This window comes from Diadema setosum, chromosome 11, assembly GCF_964275005.1.
Source record: "Diadema setosum chromosome 11, eeDiaSeto1, whole genome shotgun sequence".
Classification (NCBI taxonomy): Eukaryota; Metazoa; Echinodermata; class Echinoidea; order Diadematoida; family Diadematidae; genus Diadema; species Diadema setosum.
In genome coordinates, this window is record NC_092695.1 from 27,755,974 (window position 1) to 27,768,274 (window position 12,301).

Sequence of the window (12,301 nt, forward strand, 5' to 3'; positions counted from 1 at the left end):
GAAAGGAATTTATTTTAAAGTACTTATTCATCACTAATAATTATACACTCTATCGGTGCAGGGAGGTGAGAGGAGTCTCACCTCCCTGATCGGTGCAAGGTATTGTCCTTGCACAGATATTCATAGTACCTAAACGGGAATCAATATTACTGATTTGTTATATCATTCCTGCCGCCCTCAACGTTTACATCTTAAAAGTGAAAAGTGAATTTAATTTGATTTTATGACATGCACAAACTTTACTATCCTTCTGATGTGATTTGATATTTCTGAATATTGATTGCTTGAGTCGATGCGGTATATCCTTGCTGTTTCAGAAAATTGTTACTTTACCAGTAAACTTTACTTTACATGTAAACTTTACCAGTATGAACGTGCAGGAAAAAGAGCTTGCAAAATAAATCCTACTTCCATGAATAGTTATGAATGTTTGGTGTTCGCCTGTCTTTTTATTATTATTATTATTATTATTTCTTTTTTTTGGACGCAGTCGTGAGATTTATCTGGTTTGGTTGGTTATATCATATTTTTGCATTCTGCAGCTGTAAAACAATCAGAATTAAAACATGTAAACATAGTCAAAGACGTAAATTGACATAGGTATAGACAATTTTGTAACACCGATGACCACAAAGACCATTGTTGTTAATACATGCAACGATTTGTATATAATCCTATAGAATTATATATCTATATAATTGCAATATATACATCCTGACAGGAAAAGCGAAATTATGCAATAGTAATTTTTCTACATGCTTGTCTTTTACGTGGGTCAATTTTTTCCACTAACGCTATTGTTTTTAACAATTATTAGTTCCATAATATATGCATATTTTTGTTGTAATACATTGCACGTTTGTTTTCTTTGAATCTGTATCGACAACAGACATGTGTTATTGGAAATAAAATTCAATTTAAATTGAAAGGGTGCGGATAGCGAAAACAGTCGGATATTACATGATATTATGCAATATAGAATGTGACATAATTCTGAAAATCATGTTTGCAGACAGTCCGTCAAAAGAGATATGCAGATTTTGTTTGTTTCTTTTGTTTGTTTGTTTGTTTGTTTATATGTTAGTTTGTTTGTGTGTTTGTTTTTTGCCTATGAGACAATATTTATTATTGTCTGATTGTGTGATCATATAAATGCACATAATTGATCAGATAGTATATAGTATATAATTATCATGTAATGATTGTGACAACGGAAAATGGAAAAATGAAAATGGAGTTGTATTTTTTGATGAGCATATTGTATATCCGGACTATGGCAGTTTTTTAAACAATCCTATACTGTCATTCTACGATATCTTTATTTCATGGTACAAAACGCTTTACTATTATCTCCAGAGGGTATTGTGAAATCGCTCGAGTAGTATCGGAAAACATTGATAGTTATATTGTATCCGGGGATAAAGACTAATCTTCCAGCTATCCTTCTCTAATCTGCACGTATATCTAAGGTCACTTTCTTGTTGGAATAATATTATAAACATGACTCGTCATATCCAGCGTGTTTTAAAAGTTTTAATCTATGTTTGAAATACCGTTAGCGCTTACCTGCAATGTATAAGCTTGCTATTACGATGAAGAAAGTCCCCTGAAAAAAAAAGGGAAAAGAGACAAGAAAAGATAACTTGTACATGCAAAATCAGTGACAAATAAAAATATAGATAGTATAGGATAATAATGAAAGCATTATCCATTACAAACGCCCCTCGACATCGACAGTTCATAAGACTGTTCAGTTAGGAACCCCTAAAAAAAAAACCCAAAACCCCCCTGAAATTAAAAAAAAAAAAAACGTTGATGAGCTACACATTATTCTCCTGTGGGTTTAATTGTCATTCTAGAGTTAAAATCCAGCTTGAAATCGCGGCCAAATTTTATATTACATCCATTGCATTCATTCAAATTTCATTCATTCATTCGGTTTATTCTACATCCAGACAATCAGCATGCAACAATCAAATATGAATGTATAAACATACAACCTAATATACAACATAATGACATAAGTTATAATACAACAGCAAATATAGTCAAATTGAAATAACGGATGTGAGAGACAAGAAAAGGTCATTGGCATATCTTTTTCCCTGCAAAACTATGAATTAGAATTAGAATAAAAAAGATTATTGACAATAACACAACTAACATTCTAACTATACTGTATACATACATACGTAAATACATACAAACATAAACACTTACTGTATGTGTTTATATATGTTTGCATAAGTTATTATATTTATGCTTTCCAGTCTTATTTCAGGCATCGATGAAATGTAATTCAAGTCAGGTGTTGAAGTTGACGTCGAGAGAAAGAGAAACTGCAATCGAACAGAATGGTTGAAGTTTTTGTCAAAATCGAACTGAAAAAAAAAAAAGATAGGCCTACATGCTTTTAGTCAATTCACTATAGGAGGAGAACTATACCTTTAGATATAGGCACATTCATGAATGGTATCAACCTGCAAAAACATTGTATCACTTACCTTTTGAGGCATGATGGCAGAGGGTGTGATGGGTGCGGATACCATCAATAAGTTGCCTGCTCCTCGAAAAAACAAACTTGTCTCCACGAAATGCAAAATGATATTAATTATATACGCAAGGTTCGAGGCGCTTATTTTTCTCCTCTTATTAGGTAGAACCATCGGATACCATCGGTAAGTTGCCTGCTCCTCGAAAAAACAAACCTGTCTCCACGAAATGCAAAATGATATTAATTATATACGCAAGGTTCGAGGCGCTTATTTTTCTCCTCTTCTTAGGTAAAACCATCGGATACCATCGGTAAGTTGCCTGCTCCTCGAAAAAACAAACTTGTCTCCACGAAATGCAAAATGATATTAATTATATACGCAAGGTTCGAGGCGCTTATTTTTCTCCTCTTCTTGAGTCAACAAAAGAGTACCTCTCAGCGCCCATGAATAGAACAGACCCTGCACTGTATACAATCCAGGGTGTATCTTTCATTTTATGAAATCACGCACAAAGAAAATCGATTAAAAATGCATCGCCTTAGTGTACTGAGAGATGCATTTTGTCGAAACAATCGATGCATTGATTTTTGTCCTTTCATCGCAATTTATCTTCCGCCGTTAAAGAAATAAATTTATTCTTTGTCGACAAGCGAGTAGCCTGCGAGGGTATACAATATGAGCCAATTATCCTTTCATCTCGTCTTTCCCTCGCAAGTTCAAGGAGGATATATTGATCACATTGAATATGGTAGCCTGGTGTTGCAACTTCAAGTGGCGTAATTAGCCAGTTGCCCCCCCCCCCCCTTCTCTCTCTCTCTCTCTCTCTCTCTCTCGCTTGTCTGTCTGTCTGTCTGTCTCTCTGTCTCTCGATTTCGATTATGGAAGAAAAATACGTAGACAATGACATTATCTTCACTCTTATATGTGGATTGTATAACATCATGGTATAAGATATAGAACGAGCTTCCCGAAATTCGATACATTAACTTTGATGTGGTAAACTTTCGTTTGCTGTGTTTTCTTTAGCTCATGAGCAGCTTTTCCGTAGATTTCCTTGTTTCATAATTTGTTTTGGCTGAGCCCAACACCAATGTCAAAGGCTGAAAATGTTTCCGCTACTTTCCTCGTCCTGCTTTAGATACAATTCATTCTGTGCCATGGCCAGCAGGGACTAAATTGGACGGTGTGTACAACGCTGTGGGGTTGTCTGTGCCCATTGGCACTCAAATTGCACAAAGGGTTAACGGATTTACTAAAAATTCGCTAAATCTATATGTTATGGAATCCATCAGATTACGATTAATGAACGGTAGACTCTTTCATCTGCCTTCGTCCGTGTAGACGCTGATCTCCCATTACTGAATAAGACTCGTTGCTTTTCATTGGCGTTTGCTTTTCCTTCCGCTCAGGGCCACGATGGGTCTGGAAGGATCAGCATACACGTATTGTTTTGTTTTCTTTTGTTCGTTTTCTGTTTATTTCCGTCACGTTCATTATTTTGTACGTTATTGCAGTTCGGCAACAAACTTAAGGGGTAAAAAAAGAAAAAAACAAAACAACAACTTCTTCTTTCGTTTTGTTATGAATGCTCCCGGAGGGATTAACAATATGGAGCACTGCCTTGGTTTGGTATAACGGAAATAAAAGAAAAGACCAACGGGAAGATGACAAAAGATAAAAAACCCAATACAATCCGCCCCTGCTACAAAAAACATAATTCAAAACAATAGTAGAAAGGAATGCCTAAACATGAAAAAAAAATCTCAAACACTCCTGTCAGCTAGCGTAGGTACAAATAGGTGAATCAGAAACACGTTTTCCTGATAGAAGTCATATCAAACACAATGGGCATAATTCCAACTCAAGAGATTAAAGGACTTTTATAGTTTTGGTCGAGACCTAATTTCAGGTTCCAACATTTTGGTGGGATAATGAGAAACCTCTTATGAAATGTGAATGAGGGTGTTATTCCAAGAGGAATTCAACGTTTATTTGATGAAAATTGGTTTTGAAATGACTGGACTGAGATATCCAAAACAGAGCAATCCTAATAAAAGTTGGGACCCACCGTTTATTGCGATCACTTTGTATTACTTTGTTGGGTTTTTTTTTTTTTTTTTTTGTCTGAGCCATTCCAAAACATATTTTCATCAAATAAACTTTGAATCCCTATTAGAATGGTATGTTCTGTACTATTCTAAAAGTAGTTTCTTGGTATCTCACAAGAAGTTAAAAGCCCAATCCTCATCTCCACCAATGCTATACCTTCCCTGAGTTACTCTCCGATCGAGGGAAGTCAAGAAGTCCCATTTTCAAACTGAAGCGCCACGCGTTATCGTTGGACAAGACGAGCGTGGAAAGGTGTGTGTGAGCCTGATCAGCTGTTTCCGTGCCAGTAATCTCCCCATGTGTCGCCGTGGCGCTGCGGGATTGACCGGACACGACCTATCTAGCGTCCTTGTCACGTTTTAGCAACTGCGTTAACGCACGGCTTTCAGTCAACGGTGCACTTTCCATGTGTTTCAGGCGCGGAACTACTCTAGCGTGTATCGTGCTGCAGTGTTAGGACCTATTGTGAGTTCCGTCACAGTGTGGCTATAAACTTCGGGACAAGGAACACTCGAGAAAGAGCCTGTAAACGCGAAGTCTGAAGTGACAGCGTTACATTAGAGTAGCCAATTAGTCAGTAGATTTACTCTGCATACATAAATGTAGGTATGCATGTGGCAGGGTGACGTTTGTTTAAGACCGATGTTTGACATGTGCTGTACAGCGAAGTTATGCTTGGCAGACGATCGATGTGTTGTCATCAATGGCACGTGCGTCACTTCGTTGAGGGTCTGGAATGGGTGATAAACTGCTACGCAAGTGTCACTCTTGATGTCGCTTCGGTTGAAAGCCGTTTTCCGGGTTGCCTGGCTGATGTCCCGTCCTGATCAACATGAACCTTCGACAAAGATATGCATTGTTGATGATCATCCTATGTTTAGCCATACTCGCCCTTCCTTCCCTTCTACGTGAGTTGATATGGACCAGCAACCAACCGGTTAAAGGCGTATGATGTCAATATCAATATATACCAGTATATTCATCTTGCACGTCGTATGCCTGAAATGTTTCGAAAACTGTTCACGAAATAATCAATGCCACCATGCCGATTTTTGTGTGATTGTTGGGTCGTGTGTTCTTATTTAGAACCACGTTAACGAATTTAACTTGACTAGTGTGATATGGTGATGGTGTTGATGATGGCAATGATTACAATTACAATAGTAGCAATAGTGATGATGCTACTGTGACATAAGGAATATATTTGTATACATCATGATAAATAACAGGGCACACTCGAACGCAGTGATTAAGATGCGCATGTATAATGCGTATACATACAGTTGCCCAGTATGTCTTTATACACCTCGATCATTTAAGGTACAAAAGCTACCTTGCAATCCTAATGTTCGTATCGGCGGGGGGGGGGGGGGCTGGGGTGAGATTGGAAGGAGATCAATGGATTGGTAGGGGATGGGGAAATTGATAGTACATTGTACTCGATCTCAGAAACGGGCTGCCTGCTCAGTGAAGCGAGATTTGTCATTGATTTCTACAAACAGGTGCAATTAACTGCACACAGGTGCAACCCCCGTGCATGCATTGTTATAAGTAGTGCATAAGGAATGTCTTTATTCATCACATAACCATTGTAGTAGCAAAGGTTTCATTCATATACATGTACATTCAATATTTCGCAGGGTAATCTCGCTCATCAGTGTTATAGCGCTGCTCTTCCACAAGGCTCCGTCAGTACTCAAGTATTGTTTTCACTCTGTAAAGTTGGGCTCTTGGAGAAGTGATATTAACGCCGATTTAACGAGAAGCGGTTTCCGAAGCCTGCTACATTATAGGCCTACATTCAATTGGACATCCAATCTTCAGCAGCATGTCTTGCACTAACAGCATGTCTTACACTAACAGCATGTCAATACACCAACTTCAATCTGTCTTCACAATACATGTATCTGCATTTACTGCACTCACATTGTGTTGCAGTTGTACGGTCGTGCGTGAACGGCGTGTTTATGTTTCTTACTTCTCAGGATGGAAGGCATTGTTCTCTCTGTCAACAAGCAGGCGGGACTCTGAGGTCAAAGGTGAACGTGGACAGAGAATGGAATGTAACGAAGCTTTGGTCGCCGCGAAGAATAGGCCCGGTGGGAAAGAGGTAAACATTCCCTACAAGAGCTCTTTGAAATAACGCGAAATGTGAGCGGGTTCTCGTCATCTATGGACCAAACACAACATTACCATGAAATACGTGTAGCTTCAGCAGAGCTACGGTCGTTTTAGGAGGAACTTTACCCTTAACATTCATGCGGATACAGTGAATGCAGTTGATATTGTTTGTGAAACGCTCTTTTGTAGTCGTGTCGAGGAAATAGGCCGAGACAAGCAAAATTCCTGCATTTTTTTTTTTTTTTGGGGGGGGGGGGGTCACTTCCATGTCCCGCTCTCTGTATGTAGCCAGGAGTTCTACCACCACAGCGGTATTTTTAAGAATATTACCTAAATTCAAGTGATAGTTCAATATCCCATGAAACTTACTTTTTAAAATTTGCATTTTTCCTAATTACTTTTTTTTTTGGAGGGGGGGGGGGGGCTCTCCGCTAAAGGTGTAAAATACGGACTCCTTTCGTAAACGCATCCAAATCGGTTGTTAATTCGTGTTCAGCTTGTAATGTATGCATGATATCAGACCCCTACTACAGAATTTGACACTAGTAGAATATTCTCTCTTTTCATAGCACAAACAAGAAGACACAAGAAAAAATAAATGATAGCATCACTGATGCGTTGTAATCTACAGAAGTAAACTCCATAGTATCCGTTAGGGGTTAGCTGCAACAAATGTCGCGTAAGCAACCTCTGTGATACAGCTAACAATGACGTGATCATAATGGTTATGTCAGGGCCCCCTACAGCCTTTCACATCTAAAAGTTTGCATATTTATCAATATGGCGACAGAATGATGTGTTCTGATCAGAACGTGTTAATTGAATAGAAGTGTTTCGGTAAGGATTCTCACAGAATCAAAATAATGATGTATCTCTCATTATTTTGACCCCAGAGGACTTTATTGTGAAATTCAGATGCGGAATAAAAAAGGGGAAAATAACAGAAAATAATGTATTTTGATGAGAGGCATTTTCGATGTCACACATTTCTTTTCAATTGCTATATTATGTGTTATTCGTGAGCCATCATCTCGTCCGCGTCTATTTCATCGAGACTGTGTGGAAAAGGCGCCGAAATTGAATTGACAGACCTCATGGATATTAAATCCGTTTTTGACATCATTACCAATGATGAGATTATCCCAAAAGAGCACAGGCTCAGTGAGTGTCTACATTTTAGTTAATATTACACAACCTTTAACACCTGCACATACATGACATTTTACAATAGTGAAGGTGTCTGCACTATTATGAATAGTTCTCATGTAGGTCCCGAATGCTCACTAAAATGGGTTAATGTAATTGTTGGCCTTGTAGAATGCTGCTCCATCATCATCTTACTAGGAGTACGCTTAAATCGTGAAAAGACTGATTAGAAAGAACGATATTTGAGAAATGTATGTACTTTGAGACTCAAGTTCCAACCCTTGACATAGAGACTTAACGATATTAAAATTTGATGGTCTCTTTCTCCTTCATTTTAGGCTCCCACGTACATGAAATTGCGTCAGAAACGGCGACAAGAACACCTCCTGCGTTCCTGCGCCGCGCTCGAATTCCAGGACTCTCCCGAGCCGAGACATAACCTATCACGTGCCCAGCTCTCGGGCCTCCAGCACACTTTCGTCATCGATCACCCGAGACTTCTCTACTGCTACATCCCCAAGGTGAGCTGCACCAACTGGAAGCGGCTCTTTCTGGTGTCCAAGGGCTACTTTCCCTCCGTTGACGTTATCAAGAACGCGCACGTAGAAGCGCAGAGAGCCTTCCGCACGCTTAGCCAGCTCTCCACCAAGAAGGCCAATCTGAAGTTGAGAAGTCATCCGCACTTCATGTTCGTGCGGAACCCGTTCTCCCGCCTTCTGTCTGCATTTCGGGAGAAAATCGAGAACAGAGACCCTACAAAGTGCTACTTTAGTAAGTACATGACGCGATGGTTTGCGAAGACTAATCCGAGCTATTTGGTGAATCGCAGCCCGAGTTCGCCGTACAACTTCACCGAGTTCGTGCGCTATGCGATCTCAAGAAGGGTCGATAACGAGCACTGGAACGATCAGTACCAGCTGTGTTCGCCTTGCCTGGTCAAATACGACTTCATCGGGAAATACGAGACATTGATGGAGGACGCGGAGTATTTTCTGAGAACGGTCGTCAACGATTCGTCGCTGAGCTTTCCAGCGCCGCAGAAGCGTCCCACGCACAGCTCAGACGACGAGATAATGGAATTCTACTATCGGCAGATTTCCGATCGAGATCTGTCGGCCCTCACCAAGTGTTTGTATACCGATATGCGATTATTTGGCTACGCTATCCCGGACAGTGTAAAACGTGTCCGTATACACTCGTCTGCCAAGCACTTGCGACTGATAGATATCGGATAAAGTGATAGAAAATATTCGTCAGATTACTTATCCTTGATGTTCTACATTACGCTATTTCAGTGATTAGTTCTCTTGTACGATTAGACCAAAACACTCGAATGCTCACTAAAATGGGTTAATTCTGACAATTTTTTTTTTTTCAAAGGTTGATCATGTTGTCTTTGAGAAACAGGGTTCTTGTCAATGCACTTTCTTATGTGCAGCTGATTGATATACTTTTTTTGTACAACATTATTACCCATACTGGACAAAAATTTCGTGATAAACATTCCCGAAACGAGAGCAATGTATCCATGCAATGGCGTCTTTTTGAAGACCTTGGTCAAAATGTGCCATGAGGTGTTTCGATTGCAATAATGACACTGGTGTTTATATTCCTGTATTTTGTAAGCTGAAAAGAAACCAGCTGAGGTGTATACTGTTAAAACATGCAATATTATAATAAGATCCACATTACTGTTCAAAATGCGTCTATCTCTTGCCAACAGGGTATGTCATGTATTGTGGAAATCAGCTTGCTTGGTTGAGCGCCATCTACTGTTCGTTACTGTTCCACTAGTCGCTTTGAGTAACTGAAACATCCATTTTAGCTCCATCTATTGACGAATTTCATATCAATTCTATTCTCTTTTTCTCTGGCAGCTCATTGCAGTCTGTTCTGTCCAAACTTAGTTGTTTTTTCTGTAGTATGCTAATGTGGGTGTAAAAGGACATTGATCGGTCGGGTTTTATCATCGTAAATCAGAGTAACTTATTTGTTTTTATTGTAGAGACAGTTCGGTAGTAATATCAAGTGCTCTGATGTTGACGATGACAATGATGATAATGATAATGCTGATGATGATAATAATAATTGCAGAAGAAAAAAAATATGATATTGTTTCCATTATCTTTATCATAATTATTATTATCATTATCATTATTACACCTTTACCGAGAGGGAAAAGCAAACTGATTACAGTGTGTTTACTAGATCACGGGGCCATATTGTCCAGCACGGGAAGAAAGATCTCAAGTATCGGAATGTACAAATCACTCCAAAGCGACACTTGGCACTAAGAAGTGCCTTCCAAAGCGTATGATGAGAAGTGCCTTATGAAGCATGTGTCATTGTAATTACTCTGTCGGATATGGCGAGTGAACCCAAGAGTCGTGCAATCATACGTATAGTGTAACGTTGTTTTGTGTTTTTTTGTTTGTTTGTTTGTTGTTGTTGTTGTTTTTTTTTTTTTATAATGATTGTTTGATTATAACATAAATCATCTGATACATTGATACTGCACCGGGGGAAGCTTTCACTTCTTCGCGTTCTCGTGAATTTTTCTATAATTTGATGACAATTTGCAACAATGAAGTTCCTTATACAACCCAATGAAGAAGATTTTTGTGATTTACTATTTGTTCTGTGAACAATTTCTGTCGTTGTTCCCCATTTGCATTTCTACTATTTTCTCAATTCTTATGTTACAGTTCTTGTTTATTTTTTTCCGGAATGTGCGCAGGGAACGTCATGAATAAATTGTTCGTATTCTTTTTTTTTTATTCAATTAAAATGTAAATGCCGTTTTGTTTGATTTCTTCAATAGTCTGTATTGTCACTCTATGACTCATATGTTCAAGCGATAATTACGCTTTATTATATAGGTTATAAGTCGCCTGTCTTGATTTGTATGTCAGACACATCCCATATCACGACAGTTTGTGTCATTGCATAGAAATAGTTGCATGCTCTTTAGAATTGAAAATGTATTGCGAATATAAAATTGTCCAGAGAGCCAAACTGAACGAACAGGTCGTGGTTGAATGGAAGCTTTCTTAACCATAGTTTTCAGGAAATCTGTCTCGGAATCTGGATGCTGTAAAGCTCAGTATAATTATGATGATTGACAGGGTATTTAATTATGCACTAATGAGGAGCCACGGGCGGTGTCACAGAACTATACTTACATACTGGTAAGCCCTTTGTACGTATAACAGTAAACAAAATTCCTAAGTGATGTATATGAGATGCCAAAACGAAAGAACAAAGGAGAGTATTAAATCTTTACGAAACAAAGAGAGAGGTGGGTAAAGAAAAGCAAGGATGAGAGAGTTAGAGAGAGAGAGAGAGAAGAAGAGAGAGAGGGAGGGGGAGAGAAAGAAAAGGAGAGGGAGATGAATGGCGAGGAGAAACTGATATACCGCGGGGAGATTTGTCGCAGCCATTGTCAAGCAAATCAGAGCCTGTTCGCCGAACAATGCTCCGCCGCTGTGTGGGGAAGAATTTCTGGGATTCACCGATGAGATGATCGAAAAGAACGCCAACAATGGGTTCTACTTGGTTGCTTTCCGCCTATACCACATTCCTGATCTAGCATCAAGGTCTTGCCAGTGATGGAATAATACCTCTCTCCCTTACGTCCACTCCTACTCACTACAGCTCGCTTCCGTCTTTCCGATCTGCACATATCTTATACAGAAGTAGTAATTTGGAATCGAACGTCGAACCATTCGCACTGCTTGTTGAGTCCACCGCGGTTATCAATTTGCCGTTTGGGTGTGACTTTCTTCTGCGTAAGCACGTCGTGATTGTCCAGCATGATGTTTGTCTGTTTTGCTCCGTAATTGTTTACCATGTGAGTCGAATCGTAGGTAAGCTACAATGCTGAAAAGCTATGCTACTCTGAATGAGCATTGTTCATTTCAGCTGATTTTGCACATGTTTGAACAGAAGTTCACCGGAAGGACAGGCTTTGTTTGTGCGTGTGTGTATGTTTTTTTTTCTATCCATCAGTTAATTTACATCACTAGAAGACTTTAAGTAAATACTGAACATTGTAGAATACAAAATCCTTTGTGGCAAAGGTATCTGAACTCTTCTGCGTTCTATGTCAACAAGTAGAATTGTATTACATACACCTTGTTGATCTTTTCTTTCTTTTTTTTTTATAACGAAAAGTGTTTTCTGAATTTCGATGTGACGATTTAGCCATTGTGTCTTGCCAGCAGTGCATGTTGTTATTTTGTGTCGAGCGGGGACATGACCCGTATTCTGGTATTCGGTCGATTTTCAGCAGATAAAGAACAACACCCGGACGAGGTCATCATTATACACGCACCTGATTGATCCCCGTCCCACGTGAAATGAACATCTTGTTAGTGAAGCGGATTAGGTGATTGGTAGTGGACGGGATACTCCATACCTCTTCCAAACGG

General features: G+C 39.1%; 1 protein-coding gene across 1 annotated transcript; it reads left to right on the forward strand.

Moving 5' to 3' along the window:
* Nucleotides 1–8,221: 8,221 nt before the first annotated feature.
* Nucleotides 8,222–9,847, forward strand: LOC140235385 (carbohydrate sulfotransferase 11-like). Its single transcript, XM_072315414.1, has one exon. It carries the CDS (start codon nt 8,222–8,224, stop codon nt 9,104–9,106), a length of 885 nt encoding a protein of 294 aa, XP_072171515.1. The 3' UTR covers nt 9,107–9,847.
* Nucleotides 9,848–12,301: the final 2,454 nt, after the last annotated feature.